Source organism: Lagopus leucura, unplaced genomic scaffold, assembly GCF_019238085.1.
Source record: "Lagopus leucura isolate 7727_CA_CO unplaced genomic scaffold, USGS_WTPT01 Super-Scaffold_100004, whole genome shotgun sequence".
Taxonomy (NCBI): Eukaryota; Metazoa; Chordata; class Aves; order Galliformes; family Phasianidae; genus Lagopus; species Lagopus leucura.
The window spans coordinates 62,440,367-62,461,843 of NW_024962264.1; the positions used below are offsets into that span (position 1 = coordinate 62,440,367).

A 21,477-nucleotide genomic window follows, 5' to 3' on the forward strand; every position below is an offset into this window, starting at 1 on the left:
ACACAAAGCTCTCCAGCAACAACTGCTCTGTTCTGCTGGATAAGTCAGGTAGTAAACAGCCTCCTACGTAAGAAGGAATCCGTAAAGAAAACATTTGCATTCAAAAGCTTAGAACAGCAAAATCACTTTGCTGCACACTCCTACCTCCTCTTTGCTTTGTTTTCAGCTACAGACACTAAAATGAACCACTTATGCCACACAGAGATAATTCCAAGTCTTCTGGGACTTAAGAAATGGATTAATGTTTCATATTTAAATAACAGGGAGCTGAATCACGAGGGAACATGAACGCATACTTATAATCCTCTATTTCTGAGCACCTACCTCTCATCTCCCAGTCATAGAGATACTCTCCTACACCCCTGAGGTACCAGCACAGAAATCTCCGGGGGGAAAAAAGTGGAAAAAAGCACTCCCCGCTTAAGTCAGCTGGCAGCATTACAGGGGTTTCATCACCTAGCTCGCTGTGCTAGTGGGCTGAAAGGAATGCTGAAGGTTAACAGACTAAGGGAGCGACGAAGAACCCAGAGACAGGAAGCTGAATGCGCTTTGACTTGTTATTAGCCAGAAACGCAGAAGCAAGGCACAGACGGGGCCTCGTGGGCGCCACTGAGGAGCCACTGAAGGAGACGGACGGGCACAGGGTCTGTGAAGAAGAGAGTCGTAGTGCTGCCCAGCGCTCTGGCCCAGCCTCCCGGCAGAAGGGCGGGCTAGCAGCCGGGCTTCGGTCCTGCTTCCGCCTTCAGATCAGCGAGAGGAGCGAGCACGGTCTCCTGTATCGGAACTACGCCGCAGCGGCTCCCGGTTGCCAGCCCTTTAGTGCCCGTGAGAGCCTTCAGGACGTGAAGGAAGGCCATGAGGCGCAGTGAGCTGGAGCCGACAGTAAAACATCTCTGCGCCAGCGCGGTGCCATCTTGCGTTACGGAAGAACCACGATGGCAGGCGCCATTTTGCATCTGAGCGGGAAAAGAGAACGGCCTCGCTGTTTTCCGTATGGGCGCCGCCATTTTAGGTTACGGAAGAATCTCCGCCTTCCGTAGAGCAAACTCATAGGGCGCCGCCATTTTGGTTTACGAACCAGCCTGCGACCCGCAGGGGTCCTCACCCCCTCCCTTCCTCCTCTTAGGCGTCTTCATAAAATGCCTGTGGAGAACCCCCTCTTTTTTCGCTCCGCTCCCAAGATGGCGTCGATGCGGGAGAGCGACACCGGCCTGTGGCTGCACAACAAACTAGGCTCTACGGACGAACTGTGGGCGCCGCCGAGCATCGCCTCGTTGCTCACGGCGTCGGTGATCGACAACATCCGCCTCTGTTTTCACGGCCTCTCCTCGGCCGTCAAGCTGAAGTTGCTGCTAGGGATGCTGCACCTGCCCCGCCGGGCGGTGGATGAGGTGAGCACCGTGCGGGTGCAGCGCGAGGGGAGAAGGAGGGATACGGCAGTGCCGGTATCATCTCCTCCACCCGCCTTTTTTTCTTCGTTGTTTTTTCGAAGCGTAATCCGCGGGGCTGCCGCCGCCTCGCGAGGCCTGCGGGCGGTTGGAGCCGGCCCTGAGGGAGGGGGCCGCGCCTCAAGGGCAGCGCTGGGCAGGGGAGGCCGAGCCCCGCTTCTCCTCCTCGCCTTCTGGGGAGGGGAGGAAGCGAGGTCCCGTCCCACGGAGCCGGCTGAGGCCCGGGATGCGGTGTGGGGGCTCGGCGTCCCCTCGATAAAGGAGTGCAGTGTAGGTTTTGCTGCTCTTCTGGGCGTCTGGCTGGTACTCGTCTTCTGAAATCAGTTTGGACCCAAAACCTTTCTCACACCTCCACACGGACCCGTAGTTATGATATAGGTTTCGTGCTTTTGCTGCTGCCTTGGGCTTTTCGGAGTCTGCTTTTGTTCCAGGATTAGGAGCAGCGTTACGGTTCTGCCGGCCAGGCACAGAGATGTGTGTAGGGCTGCCTCCTTCCCAGTAGTAGTGGCTGGCTGTGTAGGTGAGCTGAACATCTCACGTTTAGGAAGGACAGCAGCAAGTGCTGAATCTTTGGGAATGAAAGATCTAGTGTCTGCGCTCAGCAGGGTTTTTAGCTACCTTCTTGGAGTCAGTTTTCTCCTCAAGCAGGACCTGACACTTCTTGCTTTGTGTTACCTGTCTGAGAACAGCTGGTGTTTTCCTTTCCTCCCCTGGCCGTTTGGGGTACAGCTAGCACTGTAATCAGGCTTCATAGGTCCAGAAGAGCTCCTTCGCTGGCTCTGGACCATATCTCATCTATAGCTGGCTTGTTTCTGCCAAACAGCAGCTGCTGGTTGTTGGTTGGAGCAAGAATGATTGAGAAACATTAAGTTTCTTCTGCCAAGTTGAGGAATTTCCACTTATGCCATGTGTGCCATGGTTTATAGTCATGGTTATGGAGATGGTTCACATTTAATTAGTCTGAGAGATTGTGGAGTCTCCTTCCCTGAAGATATTCAAGACCTGTCAGGATGCTTTCCTGTGCAACCTACTGTGGGAAACCTACTTTAGCAAGGGGATGGACTTCACGATCTCCAGACGTCCCTTCCTACCCTCGTGCTTCTCTAATCTGCACCTCAGCTGTGCTTGCACCAGACCCTGGGATAGGACACAGCTGCTTTGACTTTATTTATATGTATACTAGGCAGGGTGTGGGGAGATAAGCACACAACCAGAATTACATATTAGCTTTTATGTACTTCTGAGTTGAAAATCCATGAGTTTTGGGGACTACTTATAAGCTCACATAGGCTGTTGTGTATGTGAAAATTACCTGGAGAAGTGTGGAGTAATTGTAAAAATCTTTAAAATGATTCAAGTTAAGGAACCTTTACCTGTAAGAGCCTTAAAGCGAAATTCTTCATTTGGAAATCATTCCCGTATGTAAAAATGTTTTAACTTAACTGTGGAAGTGTTTTATTAGTCCCTTTGGAAAGTCATGTGTATGTTTTCCATGCCATGTGCCAGTCTGTAGATGAGCTGGCATTTGGAAACTTAATAATGTTAGAAAATATGTTGCATCAGCTTTGTAAAACTTTGAGCATCAATATAGTGGATGCAGGATATAACAGAGGTGTGTTATGCAACATGTTAAATGATATTCCTTTCTCTGAATAATAGACTGAACTTAGTTTTCTTCTCAAACATCTTTTTTAATTTTTTTTTTTCTTTATAATAGAATTTTCACTGGCATAGTGTAACATGGAAACAATTTGGGAACAGACATCTGAGTAAAAAATTATGTGGGAATCAAGAAAAGTGTGGTATTACTTGGCTTAGAAGGGATTTATTTGGCTACTGGTCTTTTCTAAACCTCTGTGAAGGCTGCGATCTAGACAAGCAAATCTTCACTCATCTCTCTTGAAAGCTTGGTCCTTAGCTGAAGTGTTACATTTCTTCTCAAATGTAATATCCTTGGTTTTACACTATATGTTTTCATTTGCTGCTCCAAATATTGTATACATATTAGTGACTTAATCCTGTGGGATAAGTAATAAACTTGAATTTTTATCATGCTGTGAACCTCATTACAGCTTATTTGTTCCTGCTGACTAATAAGAATAATTGGCTCCCATTTTCATTTTCGCAGTTAAGTGTTTTGTATGCAGTTATCAAAAATATCCTTTCCTGCTGCAGTTCTCTGGGCAGAATTTGCAAGCTCTCAAATCTCTCTGCTTCCAAGCTTTTTGCTGCTTTTTTTTCTAGATTATCGTGCTTATTTTAAACAATGCCTAATGCTCACTGCAGTGCTGACCACAGTTTCGGTGGTGATTTTGGCAGATATTGCTTCTGTTTGGTTTGTCTGTTGCAGTCCTGTTAACTCGATTCACAATGGCAAGGTTTTGTGTTCAGGGTCAGAGTAATGTTAGAGTCAAGTCTGGAGGGAGGACTGTGTACCTCTGTGCTCTATGAGATACAGTGAAAGGAAGGCACTGCCTGTCCCTGTGGTGGTCAGCCCTTTTGTGATGGTAGCTGTGGAGAAGAGAGCACAAATCAGGCTTTTCTTTGCTTGCATGAACCAGGAGTCTCCTAACTGTGGAAATGGGAGCTGTGGAATAGTAGCACTAAGGACTAAGCTTTTGCCTCCCATGTCAGAAGAGGCAGGCAGTTTTTTTTGGCCTATATTTAATGTTCTTTGTTTTTCTGGATGCAGAGGGGTTTATTTTTATCTAATGTTACTCTTGGCCACACTATGCTTTTTTTCATGATTAAAATATAAAACACATACTATGATGCTATTTGATCCATCTTAGTTTTGAATTGAGTAGGTATTAATACTGCACTTTCCAATGCTTTTAGCTTAATGAAAATGCTCTGTAATATTACAGATACTTATTAAACACCACCTTCTCTATGGCCCTGGAAGTTTAAAACTTGATTGGCTTTATTAGCCAGTGCACTTGTTTAAAGGTACAGCTACATGCCAATTTAGGCTTAATGGAAAGCAAATTAATGAGGCAGCTTTACAAGAAGTCTTGTTGGAGCTGTGACTTTGTGTATTCCTAGTAATATTTTCTTTTTTTTTGTATACTCATTCCCACAGTCCTGTTTTTATGCTCCTCCTGCACAGCCATTATTAATCTCCCTTTGTCTCTGTTCCCAGACTTTTTCCATCCTGCCTGATCCTTTCTTCTCATGTTTCTAGTGATATGCTATGCCAGCAGGCTGAGAAAAGTACTTAAGATCCTGGGTTTTAGATGAGAGAAGTGCCAGAACATGTTGCTTCATATCTTGATGTTCATGCTTAACAAGATGCTGGTTGGAGCTGATTGGACTCTTGCTTGACCCAGTGTTGCAATCTTAATTACAAGTTTGAGATTATGGCTGTGCGCTCAGTAGGAAAAAAGTAGGATTCTTTCTTAGCAAGGTGTACCTCACAAATTCTCAAACTACAGCTTTTTCTCAGCTGTGGGTTCAATAGCAAAGGGGGAAAACGTATATCAAAATCACAATTTGGTGAAAAGCCTGGGTCAGAACTCAAATCCAAGCTGACTAAGTGCAAGCTTGTACTCAGGTGAGGTCTCAGCTGAGCTTGCAGCGCTTGTTAGCGTGCTTCACTTGCCTGTGTGACAGTGATTGTTCTTTCTCTAGCTGCTGTGAGGCTTCTTGATAGTGTTGCTTGTCCAGTTCTAGGCAGACAAGTTGTTCTTCCACTCCTTCCTTGAGGGAACCAAAATTGTGAGGTGCAGGTGCTTGGACAGTGTTAAGTGCCTGAGCTGTAACTGCCCTGAATGTAGTGTGGGTGCAACTGCTTGATGCAGCAAGAGCTGTGGTAGGAATGTAAATAATACAGGTTATAGCTCTGTGATTATTTATTTGTTTGCTGCAAGGATGAGTTTTGTGGAGCAGACATGTAGGATCAATTAGGAGGATACAGGAGAGATCTTTCTTTCAACCCTTACCTTTGAGTTTTTGATGGAAGAAATTGTATTCTACACACTTGCCTCCATCTTTGGTATCCAGAGTCTTGCTGGTAAACAAGTTAGAAGTAAACCACAGCTTCATTGGTTATCATGGCATGTTTTGAGGTGTGATGTGTAAAACAGCGCTGCTGAGAGATGCTCGTTTTCTGATGAATCAGATCAGTAATTCATTGGCAACGTTAACATGAGCCTTAAACAAGAATGCCTGAAGGGCAGACTACCCTCTGTTTTATACCTGAGTAAAGTCAGAGGGCAATAAACTTGTGTGACTGAAAGGAATTGGGAAATGTCAGTGTCTGTCTGCCTCTGAGCGCTGAGGTACAGAGAGCAAAAATTTAGCTTCCATTTCCCAGAGTTATGTTAGATTAAGCTTATGAAATCTTTTTTGTGTGAGAAAAGGTCAGTTCTAAATAAAGGGAAAGAATGGAAGCATTAAAATGAAGAGGAATCTTTCTGCTCATTTCCCTCTGTTCAGAAACAGGTAGCCATAGTAATTAGCTACATGTGCCGTAGTGGGTTGTGAGAAGTCAAAAGTGAAATGTTTTCTCTATTCTTAATTAAAACTCCTTTAATGCTAATATCATGCAGACAGAGTATGTCTAAATTACTTTCCGTGGCTTTATTGTTATATTGCTTGACAGATGACATGCTACATCTCCGAAATCTCAGTTCTTTGAAGTTAATATATTAATGCTTATGTAAGAAGAGCAATGAAACAGGAGTTCAGTCTGTATTTTAGGGGTTTAAGCTGGCTATGAATGATGCAAAACAGGTGACTTAAGAATTCATAATACACTCAGTCAAATCCCAGCTGTGGTCTCTTGATAGCTTTTTTCCACAGTGCTATCACACATTGGTCAGTAATTTAAAAAATGACTGTGACAATCTTATTCATTCATATTACATGTTCTTTCCCATTTTAAAGGTAGATGATTGAAAAATATATCCTTCTTGCTGTTGAGGCTTTAGCTAGGTAGAAAACCTTGTTACTTCTGGTGGCAGAGAGTCGGGTGCACAACTTCAATAAGCAGATTTTGTTGAGCTCATTAGCATGAAACAATTCTTGGCCTAAAATTCTGGGGACTTGGCTTATGTTGGTGTGATGTAGAAATGGTCTAGCTGCTGTTCTGTAGCACAAAGAGGGGTCCATCTTCATTTAGATGTCTGTTTAAATAACTTGTTTTCTAGTTGAATATTGTTAGCACTGATAAAGGTGTGGATACATAGAATTGTAAGTGGGCTGTGGAACGTACCAAGACAATACCATAAGATTCTGGCTTGTATTTAATGAAAATTATCTGAGGTGAACAAAGCTTTGAGCTGTCAGAAGTTCAAAATGCACTTGTTAAATTGACCAAAAGCAACATTAAAAACAAATCTTGGTTCATTCTTTGCTTTGTTCTAGAGTTAATGTTTAACTGTGATGTAGTCTCCTTCTTCCCTTCCCTAGTAGTAAAACATTGTGCATGTTTATCCTAGTGTCTAACAAATATAAAATTAACCCAACTTCAACTTGTTTAAAACTGTTTCCAATTGGCTGATTTTCTTTTTCTTTTTTTGTTAGATGAAGGGGGCACTGACTGAAATTGTCCAGCTCGCTACCTTGGATTCAGACCCCTGGGTCTTAATGGTAGCTGATATTTTAAAATCCTTTCCAGATACTGGCTCCCTTAACCTTGATCTTGAAGAGCAGAATCCCAATGTTCAAGATATTTTAGGAGAACTTAGAGAAAAAGGTAAGTGTCTGTTGAGAATGATGGAAATGTGGGATCTCTTTCCAGGAATAGCCTGTCTCTGCCCAGGCAGTTGAGGTATCTGAGTGGTGTTGGGACAAGCTGTATGTCTTCTCTCAACTGCCGCAGTTCATGACCTGGTGTATTCCTGAATGGGCAGCTGTGATACTTGAGGAATGGTAACCTCTTAAATTATCTTTCCACAAATCATCAGAGCTTGCATGTCAGGTGCCTACGTAATTTTAAAGGGCAACATTGAAGCTAATGTGGTTTCACTGGCTTTGTAGGCAGTCTGTATGTGCAGTGTTGGGTAATAACAGCTCGCCTTATTAATGTGCAGTAACAGTTTAATGTACTTCTATCTTGTATGTTGTTATATTAAAGACTGCAGTAAAACTTTTTTTGCAGTACCTTGTGTGTCTGGGAGCAGCAACATTTGTGTTGGGCACAGGAGGTGCCCTCTGTTCAGTCTTCCTTTAGCCAACAAATGGAGGAGTTAAGGGGACTGGTCAAAAGGAGAATTGAGTTGCAGTTGTCCAGCTAGCAAATCTATTCCTATTTAGGTGGGTTTGATTTAGCAAATTGTCCAGGAAAAAAAACAAACTTGTAGGCATTAGTGGTCAGAAGTGGCTTTGGAGTTAGGACTGCTGTAAGACAATAATGGAGTGACTCAAACTTGTCTCTATGAAGAAATGAGCACCTTCCCTCCAAGGATAGGCTGAAAGAGTTGGGGCTTTTCAACCTGGAGAAGGCTTCAAGATGACCTTATAATGGCCTTCCTTCAAGTACTTGAAGGTGGCCTACAGGAAAGCTGGGGAGGGAGATTTTATAAGGGCATGTAGTGACAGGATGAGGTGAAATGGCTTTAAACTGGAAGAGGGTAGATGTAGAATAGATGTTAGGGAAAAAATGCTGTACCTTGAGGGTAGTAACACTGTAACAGGTTGTTCAGGAAAGCTTGTGGATGCCCACACCTGGAGGTGTTTAGTCCCAGGCAGGATAGGGGTTCAAGCAATCTGGCCTTGTGGGAGGTGTGCCTGCCCATAGCAGGGGGGCTGGAGCTAGATGATCTTACAGGTCCCTTCCAACCCAAACCATTCTAATTCTGTGATCATTTGTGTGTTTGCAGTTTTGGTTTGGCTTTTCATTCAATAGCTTCCTTTTCATGTTGGGCTGGATATCAGGAAAAACTTCTTTACAGAAGGAGCTGTTAAGCACTGGAATCGGCTCCCCAGGGAGGTGGTTGAGTCACCATCCCTGGATGTGTTTAAAAACCGTTTGGATGTGGTGCTCGGGGGCATGATTTAGTGGAGGGTTGTTAGTTAGGGTAGGATGGTTAGGTTGTGGTTGGATTCAGTGATCTTTAGGGTCTTTTCCAACCTGAGTAATTCTATGATTCTATGTGTAGTTTTTGAAAGAAACGGAGGATTTTATCATTTTTATCTATCTTTAAAACTGTAGCACACTTAAAATTCCTGTTGTTTGTCTAGGTGTAGTTAGTATGGGAGCTTACAGACTTAATGTAGAAAGCACCCTAATAACTGGCTGTGTACTGTTCAGATGAGAACTCGATTATTCATGGTGTTTAAATGAGTTATCTAAACTTCATTAAATACCTATACAGTCTAGTTGTAGAATGTTTTGCAATATTCTGTCGAAGAGATGCTTATAGCTCTGTGTACTTAACTCTTTATGCAGTAAGTGAAGGTGAAACATCAGCTATGTTGCCGTTGGAATGCCAGTATTTAAACAAAAATGCCTTGACAACACTAGCGGGGCCACTTACCCCCCCAGTCAAACACTTCCAGCTGAAAAGGAAACCTAAAAGTGCCACTCTCCGAGCTGAACTCTTGCAGAAGTGTAAGTAGTATTACAGCCAGTTATAACACTGAGTAACAACAGCAAAAGGAAAATTTCTCAGTCTTATTGTGCAGTGTGGAGACATGCCAAAATCTCTTGCTATAAGAAATGTGACTGCACCCCAACACCTTCTTGACAGCATGTGTGGAAGAGCAGGTGCAAGTCATTCTAGCTATGATTATATTAAGATGCTAATCTTGATTTAAATGCTGTTCAGACTTCAAGGGATACAAAAAGCTGTATATTTTTAAAGCATAGATATGTCCTCTCATAAGTATATTTAAGTCAGCAGTGAAGGCTTGAGGGACAGCTTTGGTTAAAGCTCCTGAAACAATTTAATACGCCATATGTTTCTGCAATGAGGAGCAAGAGCTGCTAGTTAACGCTTCATTTTGCTCAGGATAGCTGTATAAGGGGTGAAAGCCAATAGTTTTCACTAACAAAAGGCAGCATGTGTATGCACTATATATTGGTAGCTAATCTCACTGATCTTAACGTAGTTTCCTGTACCTGCTGCTGTGTTGGAGCAGCTTGATACTTTCTTGCATGTGACCCAAGAGATTGGTGTTAAAAAAAAACAAACCTGTAAATGTTACAGGAAGATGTTACATCTCAATCTTATGTGGAACTTAAATTATTTCAATCTCTGTTGAATAAATTGTCTTTATTGTAGCTCTGGCCATCCTATCAGTTGCAGTTGTACCTGTTTTGCATTTCTCCAAGTATGTTGTAGATCACAAATTACTTGTTTTTTTTTTTTTATAATTGCAATATAGTTCTTGTTGACATTCATAGTTTTTAGTTAATTACATTTTATTGTTACATATTAGTTAATGTTTTCTGTAGGAAACTATGTATTTTCTGGCACAGTCATTATAATAACTGAAGTTTTGGGTTTTATTTTCTTTTTGTAGCAACAGAAACTGCTCAACAGCTCAAGAAGACTGCAGGAGTGCCTTTTCATGCCAAGGGCAGGGGACTGGTCAAAAAGATTGATACAACAAGTATGGCTCACTCGTATCACTTCCCTGAAAGAAAATCTGATGAAATAGCTTTGAAGTCTAAAATTACTGTTTCCTAGAAAAGCTTAATTCCTTCTGAAGCAAAATATATATCCCCTTCTTTGTCTCTTTACTGCTTTTTGAATGCTTTTAACAAGTCTTATGAGAAGGAAGGGTGATGTTCTGTTAGATGTCAGTGTATCTGCCATGCTTATTTAGGATGCGTGCAGCTAGATCATGCCTACAGACTTCAGTAAGAACTTAATTTGCATTAATCCAGGAATAACTTCTGAGTAAGCTGCATCCCTCCAAGAGGGAGCAGAATGAGTGGCTCACAGTTATCTGTGGTCTTAGAACTATTGTAAAGTGGGTTGAATCTAGCTTGCATTTATGATTCCCCACGGAGAAGGGGAGGGGAAAATAGTGGAGATAGTACGTGAAAGAGTTTGTGATTACTGCAGAGGATGGTTTGAACACAGGGTATAAGAAGAGTGCAAATCAATCTCAATCACACAGATTCAAACAGGGATAAGGAACACTAGAGCCAATAAATCATTCTGATATTCTTAACTACTTTCTAAGTGTTAACTAGCATAGTATTTTAGTGGGAAGGTACACAGTAGCTAAGACTGTTTAGTGTTGCTTCTATTTAAATAGCAGTACTTGTTTTTCATATCTGTTAATGTAAGAGTATCAACTGTTCACTCACATTCCAGAAATGCCTAATTGTTTTTTTAATAAGTTTTAGGAGTAGGAAGAAGGTTTGAAATTAGTAACACTTTAAATAACATTATAGTTTTTCTGGCAGTCAATATGATGCTGAGATACAAAACTTGAGTATTTTCTTGGTGTGATGTTTAGAAGCTAAAAAGCACTTTGTTGATGCATTTAATACATAGGTTTGAGTACCAGAGTACTTAGCCACAGGTCTGTGCAGGAAATGCAAGGAGCGTAGTTGTAATTTGCACTAAAAATTGTCCCAGTGTAAAAATTGACTGTCAGTTCTGTTGATGTTTGAGTTCTCATTTTAAGCCTCTGAATAATAAAGCCAGTCTTTAGAGTCAGGTGGTTTCTAGAAATACCAATTATGGGACCAGTTGGGATTTACAGCGCTGAAACACTGGTAAGAATTGTGCTATGCTGAAAATGTCTTCAGTAAAACATACAGTGGGGTTCAGAGTAACCAGCCTCAAACCAAAATTCTGTTTGACCTAAAATGTCGATTTTCGATTTGTAGGCCATAAGGCTTGATGACCTGATAAATACATTTGTCTATCTAATTTTTTAGCAGTTGATGAACGAATGCTGTTTTCAGTGCTTATTTTAAGTGTGATGTCAAGGGACAACATTGTAAAGTCCGGGGAAACACCATCATAGGTGTAGCAACTTCTGTTCTACTGAGCATTGTGGCAGCAAGTTCTTTTGTTTGCAGTATGGAGCTAAGTTGGATACTTCCTGTGCAGACCATAGGTCCAGCGTTTTAAACCCTTCTGTGAGACAGTAATTCATCATTCTCTGGATTACAAAAGGCTTGAGCTTTGCTGAGCCAATACTGCAATGTAATGTAACTTGCTAAAGAGCATCTTCATCTGAGACAGCGTCCTACCTTGGAGAATTTTGAAGCTATATCTTCATTTCTCCAAATTCCAAGGTGTTAGTGCTTTTATTCCTTTGTGAGTTTAAAGGCAGGAGCTGGAAAAGTTGTGAGCCTGGATGTAGAAGCTATAGAATCACAGAATTCCATGAGTTGGATAGGACCCATGAGAATCATAGAGTCTGACTCCTTGCTCTCCGTATCACCACCCCAAATTCAAACCATATTTCTGAGAGCAGTGTCCAAATGCTTCTGGAACTGCAGCAGGCTTTGAGTTCTGACTGCTTCTCTGGGGAGCTTGTTCCAGTGCCAGTTTATGCTTTTATATTCAGAGGTGCAAAGTACAATAGTCAGTTTTGTGGAGGAACCAAAAATTTAAATTTGGGTTGATGTAACTTTAATAAAAGTGGTGATTTGTGACACTTCTGAAGAGCTGGGGTGGCTCTTGTGCCACCAGGAATTCTCCAGGTGTGGCTCCCCTCACAGTACATTCTTGCATAGGAGTTGTGTGGTGCTGACTGCCAGCCTGCAGTGGTGGCACCCTCAATGAGGGGAGTATCACAGTACTTCAGCTGTGATGTGCTGCCAGAGCTCTCCTGCCTTCTTAACTCTCAGAAGTAGGCAGCTATGTGTTGTGCCTTACAAAGGTCAGTAGGTTGATCATCCTGCAAAAGCTTTGCCTTGAATTAAAAAAAAAAAAAGTGTACTCCACAAATGCACTGTGAATCTTGGTTATTCACGATGTTCTGCATGTTATGGCATCCACAAATAGGTCTGACTCTGACCCCTTTAGTCCTAACGCAGCCTGTGGTAAGTTGAGACTCCTCAGTAGGCACAAAGGGTGAGCTCCCTGAAAGGAAGGAAGCACTGCAAAATCTATTGTAAGAATTGTAACAGCTTTTGGCCAGAAATCTTGGGTAGATACAGTTTTACCAAGTAGCCAGATCTTGAAGTTTAAAGAGTAACTGGAAGCAGTAGGGTTCAAAACATTCACTCTTAATAGCTTGTATGGGTTCGAAGTTTGTTTTTGTAAGTAAGGAAAGTATGAATATATGTAGAAGAGTATATTCTGATAGCAGTGTGCTGATTTCATTACTTCATTTAGAACGTATAGAAAAATAATGAAGATAAAACTAATAAAAATTACTTAAACTTTGGGAATGCAAACATTAGTGGGGAGTGACTCTCCTTGTTTGGAAGATAAAATCCAATCTGAAGTTTGAAGAACATTTAGTATTTTGTAGAGAGTTCCATTTTAGACACTTTTGAAGTTAGGGGGAGTGTTACGAAGGGGATAAAGTAAAGACCTCGTTGTGTTTTTGTAATTAGTGAAGCTGGTGTTTTAATTGTTACTTTTTTTGATCTTACTTAAGCACCACTCAAAGGAATACCAAAACAAGCTCCATTCAGGAGTACTTCAGCACCTAGTGTATTTAACCCTTCTGGAAACAGAAATCCTATTCCTCCTTCAAGAACGCCTTTGCGTAAAGAAAGAGGAGTAAAGGTAGGTGAATTCCTGCTCAGTTCTCCCCATTGTAAAATAACTTTTTGCTGCTGTTTTGAATCAAGCATCAGCGTGTTAAAGAAAAAAATAAGGATAGTATTGAAGTAGTTTAAATTTATATTGCTGTTGCTAAGATTCTGCACTCTTTTCTTCAGCTTTTAGAATTCTCTGAGCTGGATATGGTAGGTGCTGGCCGTGAAGCAAAGAGAAGAAGAAAGACATTAGGTTAGTATGGAACACGGCTTTCAAAGGCTGTTAGGATACATGCAGATACACCAGGTTTTATTCTTGATGTGTTGAAACTCATCTGCTAAGTTTACCAGAAAAATGGGTACAAACTTAATTATTGGGTTGTTCATAAAATTGTATATGAAGATCACTGTATATTCACTACTGTATCCTTTCAGCATATGCTTCTAAGGAATGTTCTAGCAAACTCTTTGAAAATGTGATTTGTTTTAGATCCCTGTTTAAATCAAATTTGGTATTTAAGCATATTTCCTTGAACTGACTTTTGTTTTTATGCAATAGATACAGAAGTGGTGGAAAAGCAAGCCAAAGAAGAAACGGTAGTAGAAAATGCTACTCCAGATTATGCTGCTGGCCTTGTGTCTACACAGGTATAAACAGAGCATCAGAGGGAAAAATCCTACCACGCAATCAAATAACAGAGATGAGAAAACTATGATGTGTGTTATTCTAAAACACTTAAACACTGTAATTATATTGTTTTAAGTTGTTGAAACAAGACTTCAAATGTATTTAAAAAAAAAAAAACCAGCGCGTTCCATAATTATTTCAAAATTGCACTGTACTATCTTTGAACAATATTTAAAAAAAAAAAAATCAGGATCAGGGTGAAGTTCATTGCTACAAGTTTATGATAAGGTATGGCATTTATGCAATTGAGGACTACCACCTTCTGTCAGAAGTAGGGGACAGGAAGGTTCCCTACTGAAACAATGTTGAGAAACACAGTGAGGCATGGAGGGATATCTCAGGAGGAATAACTGAATATATGTAGCTGAACAAGAAAGAAATCTTCAAAAATTCATCAGTCTTCTGGCTTGAAAAAAGAACCTCTATGCTAGTACTATTCTGGGGCTCTCTTCTCCATTTTCCTTTGTAATCTTGTGAAGATGTTGTTTAATTTAGAAGGCAGCTTCTTCTGAGGTCTCACATATGTCTGTAATGAGGCTAAGCCAGCCCTATTATTACTGAAAGGGAGGGAGAAATACAAGGAACTGATTTCTGTCCAGAATACCCTTGGCTTATAATCTCTTCCTAAAACCCATGAAGCTCAGAGGTGGCCACTCCCTCTCTTAATGGCATTTTTAATCTTCATGAAATGTGCACAATATTGTGCTCTAAGTACAAAACAAGTGATTTCTTTTGCTTGATGCAGGATGGTATCTGTGTCCTACATTGGTGATGATTGCCTGTTTGAGTGCAGACAGTCCTATTTAAGCTTTTACCTCTGGTTAGGCCTTCTGCATGCTGATGTCCCAGAGGCCTTCTATGCACTCTGTGGTACTTCACCAGGCGTAACACTTCTCATGTTTTACAGAAACTTGGCTCACTGAACAATGAGCCAGCGCTGCCTTCTACAAGTTATTTACCTGCTACTCCCAGTGTGGTGCCATCTTCCTCATACATCCCGAGTTCTGAATCACAGCCAGGTAAGTAAGATGCTTTTTTTTTTTTTTTTTTTTTTTTCTTCTACTGGGACTTTATACCTCTGATCTGTTTGGTTTTGCTGGCTGACTTCTTTTATTTACTGACTTACTGTTCTTCAACTCTGGAACTCTTGGCAATCTGAAAACCCATTGCAGGAAGGTTAAATTACCTAAATATCTGCACCTAAGAAACAAATAAAGAAAATGCTGATTTTTTTATATATATATATTTTTAAGAATTAAAAAAGGCTAACTGTTTTGCTTACTTAATTTTGTAGGTTATTTTCTATCCTTGTTATAGGAAATACAGCGTATTTTTTAATTTCCAAAGAAACACTAGTGAGATTTATATTTATTTATATATATGTTTGTATAAGTAAATCTTAGAGTATATGCTGGGTATACACACACCCACCTCCATGCACTTGAAGAACAGGTAATTGCTTTCAAGTGTCAGATATGTTCTTAGAAACAAGTACTATTTACTTTGACACAGGCATTCTTTTCCACTTTCCTTTTACCTTTTTATAAGTTCCTGCATATTTTGAAGGGGGGGAAAAACACATCCTTTTGTAGAAATCCTTTTTTTCCACTCTTTAATACACCGGCCTTTAATTTCCCTTCCCTGCTGCATGTGCAGTCGTATGGCAGCATATCAGCTTGTACTAACAAATGTACGTGACTGGGGTTCATTACCAGAGCTTGTAGTTAACACAGAACCAGCTCTGCAGTTTGTGTTATTTTTGTTCTTGCTTGTTAAATGTTACTGTAGCTTTTCCCTGTATGAGCTGTGGCATGTTGGTCCCTGTAGAAAAAGTCATACAGAAAAACTAATCACTTGGCTCTGAAACAGTTCAGAATCTCTCTGAAGGTCTATGCAAATCTCTCTGACAGTAAATTGGCATCTCTGGAAGGAATGCAGCCAAAAGCACATCAGTGTTGTCAGCAGCTAGTATTATTTTCCAGAGCGTTGGCAGTGTATTCCACATCACAAAAAGCCTAGTTTAAAATTCTCTATTGTCTTTGTCTCCTGTTGTTTTTTTTTTTTCATTTTTTTTCTAACTTTCCTTACAGACAAGGAGTGCTGTTTTCTTAAAGACCTGTTAATTTTGTTTCTTGTAATCTGATGTTGTGTAATTAAGATGTAGTTACTTTATGCAAACTGATTCTGACACGGGGTGAAGCTGGTAATGAAAGTGGAGATTTGTACAGAATGAATGGCTAGTATCTTGCTGGCTAAGAGCCATCCTGCTAAAGCCAGTGCTGTATCCATGCCTAGATGATGAGAGTACTGGAAGCTTCACATTCTCTAAAACTTGGTCTGAAAGGAATCAGCTGAATTGTGATGTGTATCTGCCATTTTGGTTTGTTGTGAACACAGATGAGTATAGGCTAGTTTAAATTTCATGAGACATTTAAAAAGGTACTTAAGTAGTTGTACCTATGTCAAAAGAGCTGCAAGAGAATGTAAGTAGCTGGAATGTGCACTGGCTGGCTGTTGTCTGCTGGATAACGTGGTAACTTGTGATATACCTTACCTCTGGCTGCAGTCAGCTTTGGAACAGGAGCTTCCTTGGATGGCTGAGTACAGGCAAATAAATCAACTTCTCAATATTGTGAGGGTTTTAGCCCTCTTAGCAGTTAATGTTTAAATGAATTATTTTGGGGACTTTTAATTTTATCTGTGCAAATATTTGTGTATTTTCAGTATTTGTTACTGTCTGAGACTGCACTATGTTTAAAAAAACAGGAATCAAAACCACAGTATGACAGACTGTGGGGTCAGCACACAGATGTTATAGCAACATATATTAAAAAGTAGATCAATTTAAGCTTAACTTAAAGATGAAATCTGCTTCTGAATGTGGTGTAATCCATATTGGAAATGTCTTTACTGTCTAACTGATGAAGGTGATGGTCTGTGGAGAGCACTAACTCCTCATGTTTTCAGGTGGGTGTTTTCAGATGCTTAGAGTTATTATGATAAATAGAAGAATTGGGAATTTTAGATCCTTTTAAAATCCATTGGTGATGCTGAGCCTTGTTTGTGGGTTATACTTTTAATTACTCTGTTTTTTGCAGCTGGCTCTGCACGAGAGGCCTTGCAGACTAACAGGCAGACTGAAGAGCCTGCAGCTCCAAATGCTACCACAACTCTTCCTGCGCAATTCAAGCAAAGAACTCCCATGTACAACAGTAACTCGAATCCACCTGCAACTACACCTACCTCACCCCTCACACCTACCACACCTCCTGCCATCTCCCCTGCAGCACAGGCACCACAAGTGGCCCCTCAAACTCAACAACAGCCACCACCGAAAAAAAGCCTCTCTCTTACAGTAAGTAACAAATAGGTTGTTTTTAGCTGAAGCTTTTGATGTAGGTTGGAAAAGCAAAATTTATTTTCAATCTTACTTAAAAGTTTGACAATGTAACTGAGCTGCTTGTTTGCAACCAAAGATAAAGAAAATATTCGTGCAGCTTCATTATCATTGCTGCTTGAAATGTTAATCACAACTTTTTATTTGTGCAATGTTACTGTTAGAGTAAGATGTCTTTATTTATGTTTATTTATGTCTTTATTTCCTGCTGTACATTACATAAAACAACGTGCTCCTTGTTGCAAAGAATTTGGGAGAAAGGCATAATTCCAGCAGTGCCTTTAGCCTTGCTTATAGCATAAGCTGCTAGAAAAGGTCGTGTTGTTGCACTGGTAGGAATGAAGGTATCAGTAGAATAAAGGCAAAACTCTTGATTTCTTTTCCTGCCCCCCCCCCCCCCGATCTGTTATCAGTTTTTAAAAGCCTGGGAGTACAGAGGTAAATAAATAACACTTACCTTGAAGCTTCTTACTGTTCCTATGTTTGTATGTTACGCACATGCTTGAAATGAGTCAGGTAACCAATTTGAGATATGACTGTCTCTGAAGACTTCACAAAGCACCTCTGTAAGCCCAGCTTGCAAGATCTGAACCTTAAGAAGCTTTGACTTTTCAGTAGCTTTGCTTCATTTAAAAAGAAAAATCTTCCCACTGAAACTACTGCAAGTCTGTGTGTTTTAGGATGTAGAGGCACTTTTTTAATTTAAACTGAGGTCTTAACACAATATGGAGTGGGAACAGCAGGTCTCTTAACACGTTTCTGTAACTGTTTAAAGTGCCTACTTCAGTGTAAGTTTCAGAATTGTCACTGCTGCAAGTGTTAGATATAAGCATTAAAGATGAAAAGCTTTGAGGTTAAGGTGTTTATTTTATGTTTTTCTGCTGGAATTCATATTTGTGTCTGTTACAGAGGGAGCAAATGTATGCTGCACAGGAAATGTTCAAGACTGCAAACAAAGTTACAAGGCCAGAAAAGGCTCTTATACTTGGATTCATGGCAGGATCCAGAGGTATGTATTGAAATTAAATTATTTTGCTTTTCTATCTCCAGTCTGAAACAAAGCATAGCATTTCTGAATGCATGTCTCCTGCTTGACCTTCACTCAAGGTGTGCTAGAATCTAGTTTACTCTGGACTGGGATTATTGTAATGGATTAAGTTTTGGCTACCTGGAAGTAGTTTTTAGTCTTTTTCTCATAAAAATAGAATAATCTCAGAGCAGTCACTGAGCACAAAACAGAACTGAACCAAGCACGTGTGATACTGCTTAGTAGTTGAGGAGACTCAAGCCTGTCCAAATGGAACAGTGAACAGGCTGATTGGGTTCTAGTATTCTGCCTACAAGACAGAATGCAAATTCTCCCATAACAAGCTGATGTACAAATTGTGTAATACAGAGCCTCTTCAGTAGCTCTGGAACATCAGAAATGCAGCAGCTGTTTTCTCCTACTTCAGGTATAGATGCTGAAAATCGTAGGGAGATGAGCTGTAGTCTTGTTCTTGTATATTGCCCTTGATAGACCAAGACTGTCTACTCAGTTGTCTACTAAATGTAATACGAGAAGGAGCCTAAGAGTCTTCAAGTGAACTTTATCATCTGCACTGGCTCTGCTTTCTAGGTTGATATTTGAAAGCTCTTGTCAGAGGAGTGCTGAAGTCTAAATGTGGCTTATGCATTTGGATTAGTGTAGTACATCATTCAAGATAGCCAGGATAGAGTTACTATGATGATCCCAGGGCTTAAAGAAAGTTTTGTGTTTATTACATTCATGGGTGCTCTTCCTACCACTTCAGAACACTGTAGCAGGATGTACTTTAATACCTATATTGATATTTTTGTGATGTGAGGTAAACGTTATTTTGACAGTGTGCATGTGTGTTTTCTGCATATGTGAATTTTTACATATGTGAATATACATAAGTAAATAATATAAATTCCTAGCTAGTAACGTCAGTACTTCTTGAAAGTTGGGGAAATAACTTTCAACTAGGATATTCCTGATTTTCCTGACTGTCAGTTCCAATAGTTGGACGTGTAACACTTGGTACATGTGCTGGAATGGAACCAGGCCTTATAGATCAGTAACTTCAATGAATCTGTTAAGGCTTCCACAATTACTAAAACTGTTGAATTCTTTAAAATGTGAAATGCATCCCAGATAGAGCAAGTTTGGTAGGTTCAAGCTTAGCAAATCCAAAATGTAAAGTTCTTGAGGCAGATCAAAGAGGCATTGGCATGCTTCCCTGCACTGACTCACTTCTGTTCTTCCAATTACTTTGTCTTTGAGGTTTATCTTTAGAGGTTTGGTTTTGTTATAAGAGAAATAAAGTCCATGATGTACAGAGTGAAAAAAGTCTTTGGCCACGTGGTGTAGAGATAAACCCAGAACTAATAGAAAATACTGTGTATTTTTCAGTGTAAGGTTTTGAATCTCCATCAAGTGCTCTTCACTTTCTCATAATGCTAAAATGTTCAACTTGTTTCTGTTTTTGTTTCCACAGAGAATCCTTGCCAAGAGCAAGGTGACATCATTCAGATTAAACTTAGTGAGCATACAGAAGATTTACCAAAGGCAGATGGCACTGGCAGCACCACTATGTTGGTTGATACAGTCTTTGAAATGAACTATGCTACTGGTGAATGGACCAGATTCAAGAAGTACAAACCTATTACTAATGTTTCTTAAGAGTTGCAGCGACAGCAGACTGGACCAAATCAAGCTTAGAGTCAACCAGCTCATAGAGTATGTCAACTGTACAAAATGGCATTTGTGTACATTTATTACCCTCCAGCTTAGAAGTTGTGGCTCTTCAACCTAACTGGGCTCAATGAATGCAGAAGAAGATGGTGTTGAATTTACTTTTTTCCTTTTTTTATTATCTGGAAAAGGTGATTTGAGGGAGGAAGTGGTTGGTGGCTTTTTATTCTGTTCTTTTTTTTTTTTTTTAATGCAATTTAAGATGCTGGAAGAGGAGAGGAGATCACAACGGAAAGATGGAAAGATTAAAGATGGGAGCAGTTTACTTCTGAGTACCTGAAGAGAAGACTACTGCACAGTCATTCACAGTTTACCATTTAAACAAGGGCACAGATCTTTATTTTTTAAAGAAACTATTTTCTTTGACTACATGGGTTCCATGAGCACATGGAAGCACCACATGGGCGCTTTGTTTTGTAATTCAGGTGCAGTACACCTAAATACTGCAGGTGATAGATACCTAGGGTCTAATGGTACCCACTGTATGTCCAGCTCATTTATTCTTGAGGCATAGGATGGGATTGAGTATCTTTCATTTGCTATATTGTCTATGTCCATAAACAGCATGAGTTAACCTATGTTTGGCATTACTTGAGATCAAGAAAAACTGAATATCATAGTTTTCTGATGGGGAAAAAATAGCATAACCAGGGAAAAATTGAAAGGAAGCAGTGGGCTGCTGCTGTGTGGAAATCATTGCCATGTCATTTTTAGGGTAAAAGCTTATCAGTGGCTATTGCATGCCAAGTCCTTCAAACAGCCTGGGAGGAAACAAGGCTAGAACATATCAATACTGATTGCAGCATTTTTGTTTTTTAAATGGCCCTGGAGATGGTTGCATCAACCAATCTCTGAATAAGATGATTAGGAGGTGGTGGTAAAGTATGGTTGGTTGGGCAATCATAAGGTGCTTGATCACCTTATCCAAAAAGTTCAGAATGAGCATAGCTGTGGTTCCTACCTGTGTAGTTATCAGTATAATCATTAATGTGGCTGCAGTTATTCTGGCATATAAATGTGCCTTAGATGTATCCCCTTCTAGGAGAAGCACATTTTGATCTTTGTAACACCATTAGTTTCAGCTGTCCTTAATTGTTCAAGTATAGCTTGCATTTATTGCGAGGGATTGTGTACATAGTTCAGGATTCGTTTGGAGCCTTGTTTGCATTCTTCGAGGGAGACTTGGTTTAAATGTCTGGTTTCTGCCAGTGCTTGTGCGTAGAGCTGTGCTTAGTTGGGAATGGTGCTTGGAAGGAAGAAGTACAACACAGTGCAGTGGGTTTTCTGCTGCTGAGAGGGTACCTTAGGCTGACTGGAGGTTCATGTTAAAGTGGAACTTGTAGGACAAAATGAGGCTTTTCTCTTCTTTTTTTTTTTTTTTAAAGAAAACAGACCAAATCCCTTCAGTACATGTAACATAATAAGATGTTTAGGTGATTGTTTAGAATATTTTGTACTGGAAAATTTTTATTGCGTTTTTATTTTTAGTTTCTCAAAATAATTATCCAACTGAAGAGGGAAAGCGTAAGCGAGAAGAGAATCTATATTTACAGCATTTTA

General features: G+C 40.3%; 1 protein-coding gene across 2 annotated transcripts; it reads left to right on the plus strand.

Moving 5' to 3' along the window:
• Positions 1-1,035: 1,035 nt before the first annotated feature.
• On the plus strand, positions 1,036-20,157 carry NELFA (negative elongation factor complex member A). Of its 2 annotated transcripts, XM_042870657.1 has the most exons (11): positions 1,036-1,391; positions 6,975-7,146; positions 8,842-9,003; positions 9,918-10,007; positions 12,972-13,102; positions 13,258-13,327; positions 13,634-13,722; positions 14,670-14,781; positions 16,861-17,117; positions 18,069-18,168; positions 19,661-20,157. In XM_042870657.1, the coding sequence occupies exons 1-11, from the start codon at positions 1,140-1,142 to the stop codon at positions 19,843-19,845; spliced, it is 1,620 nt and encodes a 539-aa protein (XP_042726591.1). In that variant the 5' UTR covers positions 1,036-1,139; the 3' UTR covers positions 19,846-20,157. The 2 variants fall into 2 exon arrangements, with proteins under 2 accessions (XP_042726591.1, XP_042726592.1); XM_042870658.1 differs by lacking the exon at positions 8,842-9,003.
• Positions 20,158-21,477: the final 1,320 nt, after the last annotated feature.